Genomic DNA, 3,672 nt, shown 5'->3' with positions numbered 1-3,672 from the left:
CCGTCTTTCACTGCATGCTCGTTGTCGTCTGTGGCATGTTCTTACCGTGGGAATTGACTTTTGTGGCGGTTTGTAGTCGGTGGCTGAGGCGTGTCGCCGCGCCGGTTGGGATTCGATGGCTGTGATTGGCTGCTGTTTACTTATGACGCAACTTCAGTGCGTGTATTCAGAATAGCGGTCGCGCTATGTCATTGTTGGGCGTCGGGTGTTACCTTTGTGCTTTGCTATGTTATACTTGTTGTTCGGTGCTTTGTGTGTTGGATGCATGTTTATGTGTAGTTGTTTTGTTTTGTTTTTTTTTTGGTGCGTTGTACTGTTTTGTTTCAGCAAGTATCGTGGTCGCTTGTTATTTCGATGATTAGTTGTTACCGTGTGAATTTTATATTTCGGTGGTTGATTTTCGCACGCTATGTGTCTGTGCAGTAGGGATTACGATTGATCGATTGTGATTGGCTGTGATTACTTGCTCCTTGGCTTTGTAGCGCCTTTACTGATCGTTTGGCCGTTTTACCGCTCTTGCTTGTGTACTCTCTATCATGTCTTTATCTTCTGAAGTCCGGGTTCCGAAGCTTGATTTTTCCACCGGTCGTCCTGACACTTCCGGGCAATCTCATTCTGTGGCGGTAGTTATGAAAGAGCTGCCCGGTGTTGCCCGTCCCCAGGGTCCTCCTGCTTATTTCCGGTTATTCAAGGCTCCATTCTTGCCCACTGACCCTCATGCCTTTATGGTGGATACACCGGATGTTGGGGATCTTTGGTTGTGTACTCAACCTGCTTCCGAATCTATCTGGTATCGAGGGACCAGTCAGATTTGGGTTGAGTGGGATCGTACGGATGTATACACTTTCCATCCTGATCTGCGACTTCAAAAATACAACCTTGTGTTGTCTGGAGCCATGGAACGTACACATCAAGGTCTTTCCTGGGTTTCATCTTCTAGGAAGGCCTTGGTGGAGAAGCCCGTGTCTTATGGTCTGTTTACCGGGCGCAGTGTGGCCAGGTTGGTTTTACATTATTTGTCTTTTATACTGGTTCAATTTGTGTGTTAGGCATATGCTCTCCTATCGAACTCCTGCAACTCGAGGTCGGTCCGTTACTCGATCCGTCTCCAGGACACCCAGCATTGTCGGATCTGTTGTCGGATCAAGAGATAATTCACCGTCTCCTTCTGTCTCGGATAATATGTCATCTCGGCCGATGTCTTTTCCGGCTTTCGGTGTTGATTTAAACCCCGATGGCGTATCCAGGTTTTCTAGTGCTCCTCCGAGTACTTTGACTAGTCTCACTGATTCCGATGTGGATGATATGGCGGCTCAGTTGGGTGTCGTGGATATGGTTGCTGGGGTAGAAGGTGTAGAGTTTCCTCCTGGTACCAGTCAAGTCAAATGGGCCAGCGGTATAGTTACTATGGAGCCTTGGATTACGCCTATTGGTCAAGATGGTCCGGTATGTTTTTTTCTGATCGGATATGTTCTCTATCTTCATTGTTTTATAGGATGTTTTGGGTGTGCGGTCTATGGCCTCCGCTCCGGATATATCCCAAATTGAGTCTAAAGACTCTTTTGTGTATATCTTCGATATTCGTGATTTGTGTAAGAACGTCGACGATCCGGATTTGGAGGATCGCACTACGGTAGTTCAGCTTATCAAGGATAAGATATCCCGTGGTATTCCGGTTCTGGTCAGAGGATTTCCTCTTCCTTCCATCGAATGGGATTTCTCCTCTGTAAATCGTATGAAGGGTTCTTTGCTTAATCCCGTTTCTATTCAAGGTATGATCTGTTTATTCTCGAATGAACGTATTCTTACAACTCTTTCTTTTTTGATTTCCGGTTAGAGGCTCGACTTCGTATGGCTTCAGAAACTTATACCAAGAGTCCTGTTGCCGATCTCCACTTGGAATTGAAACTGGGCGATTTTATAGCCGCCGCCACTGAGCCAGATTCTGAGGATAGTCCGAAGATGTGTGGCAACTTATTAGACAGCTATTCTGTTGATTGGTCAGCAATGCCTTGGGTTATCGCGTGAGTTCTTTATTTTCCCGGTTAATGTCTCTCTCATGTATAATAGGGACATAAACGAGCAAGCTACCGCGGTTTATCAAAACCGGCGGGACTGGCATATTCGACTCAATAAGAATGCTAAAGGAAAGGAAATAGCCGAGCCCGAGACCTTTAGTGGGCCGCAGAGTATGCATCCTGATGGCTGGCAACTGCAGATGTGGGACCTGTTCACTCACGGTGGATTTTTCACTCGCATTCATCATGATGCGGCCGGCGCCGGTACTTGGATGGCTATAAGGGTGGGAGGGAAAATGTGGACTTTGGTGGACGTTTCTCAGCAGGGCATTCGATCTCGGGACCGTCTTGTGGATCGGTTCTACCATGCTACGGATCTCTTTACAGGAACTCCCAGTCAACCTGTGCCTCATAAGGCCGTCACTGTTTGTTTGCAACGTGGTGATATTCTGTGAGCTTTAGTTCAGTCATATATTTGTTCTTTATATGTTTATTGATGTGCCTGGTGCTTAGTATCCAGCCGCCCAATATTATGCATTGTGTTTACACTCCGGTGAAGAGTATCGCGACCGGGGGCCATTTTTACATGTATTCTTCTATGCATCTTACGGAATTTGGCTGTCGGGTGGACCATCGCAAGGGTGGATGGACTACTAACCAGGTTCATCCCGGTGCTTCTCGTCTCATGATCAATATGGCCCTGGCTCTCCCTAACTTTTCCGACAAGCCGATGCTCAAAATTCCTTTTCTGGGTTTAGCTCGCCTTATCTTGGATAGAGACGCTTATGAGCCAAGCCTTGATGGTGTTGGTACAGCTCGGTATTATCCTCAAGACATTCAACATCGGGAGGAGTTGGGAGAGTTGGACAAGGCGAAGAAGATCATCCAGGCTGTATTGGAAGCTAACAATATTCCTCTGTCTCAGGTCGACATTCTTCTGCAGTCTCTGGGACGTGATTACAAAGATCCCGGTGATGAGCAGGTGGACTTGTCCTGTCTTCGAGAGTGGGACACTATCCGTGTGGATGAAGATTATCGTCAGGTTTTGAAGGACGTGGTTTGGTTTGAGCAGCAGAAGGTATCTGCTGCGGCAGCCTCTGGGGCTGGTAAAGTCGCTCGTCAGCGGTTGAGGGAGGCTATCCAGCTTGAGAAGCATTCTATTCGTGGAAAGAGTTCCAACAACTAGTAATGTGCTGTCTCTGTCTTTGAGTGTAATGTTTGATTAGGTCAATTGTAGCCGTATTTTGCATGAGCTTTGTTATTTTTGCTGCTTTTGTAATCTGACCGGTCTCTCATTGTCTGTTACTGTTGGATTCATTGTTTCATTTATTTCGGGCTTGACTGTGCATCAGTAAGATTCCTCGCTACATGGTGTCAATTTTGAAGTCGTTGCGGCTGGTAGCCACCAATGTCGACTGTCTCTTATATATTTTGTAGTCAATCTGATGCTGCCTCGACATCACTGTCGAGTGCGTTTTTGTAGAGTGTATTGATTTTGTAGTCGCCGCGGCTCATAGCCACTGAGGTCGACTGCCCGTTAGAGCTTGATGCTTACCGTGTGAAATATCCTTCGAGATGATTATGTTCCCACGGTTGGTTTCCTTATCTGAGTCATTGTATCACTTTGATGTGCAGTGTGTTCGAGGATGCGTGT

The 3,672-nt window shown here is 46.7% G+C and overlaps 1 protein-coding gene across 1 annotated transcript; it reads left to right on the top strand.

Moving 5' to 3' along the window:
* Positions 1-1,197: 1,197 nt before the first annotated feature.
* Positions 1,198-3,204, top strand: GLOTRDRAFT_134396 (uncharacterized protein; the record flags this gene model as incomplete). Its single annotated transcript, XM_007873388.1, has 5 exons — positions 1,198-1,446; positions 1,496-1,772; positions 1,838-2,024; positions 2,071-2,469; positions 2,532-3,204. 5 exons carry the CDS (start codon positions 1,198-1,200, stop codon positions 3,202-3,204), a joined length of 1,785 nt encoding a protein of 594 aa, XP_007871579.1.
* Between the last annotated feature and the right edge of the window lie 468 nt (positions 3,205-3,672).

The sequence above is a fragment of the Gloeophyllum trabeum genome (assembly GCF_000344685.1).
Source record: "Gloeophyllum trabeum ATCC 11539 unplaced genomic scaffold GLOTRscaffold_00145, whole genome shotgun sequence".
NCBI lineage: Eukaryota > Fungi > Basidiomycota > Agaricomycetes > Gloeophyllales > Gloeophyllaceae > Gloeophyllum > Gloeophyllum trabeum.
This window is presented reverse-complemented; position numbering and strand designations above follow the sequence as displayed.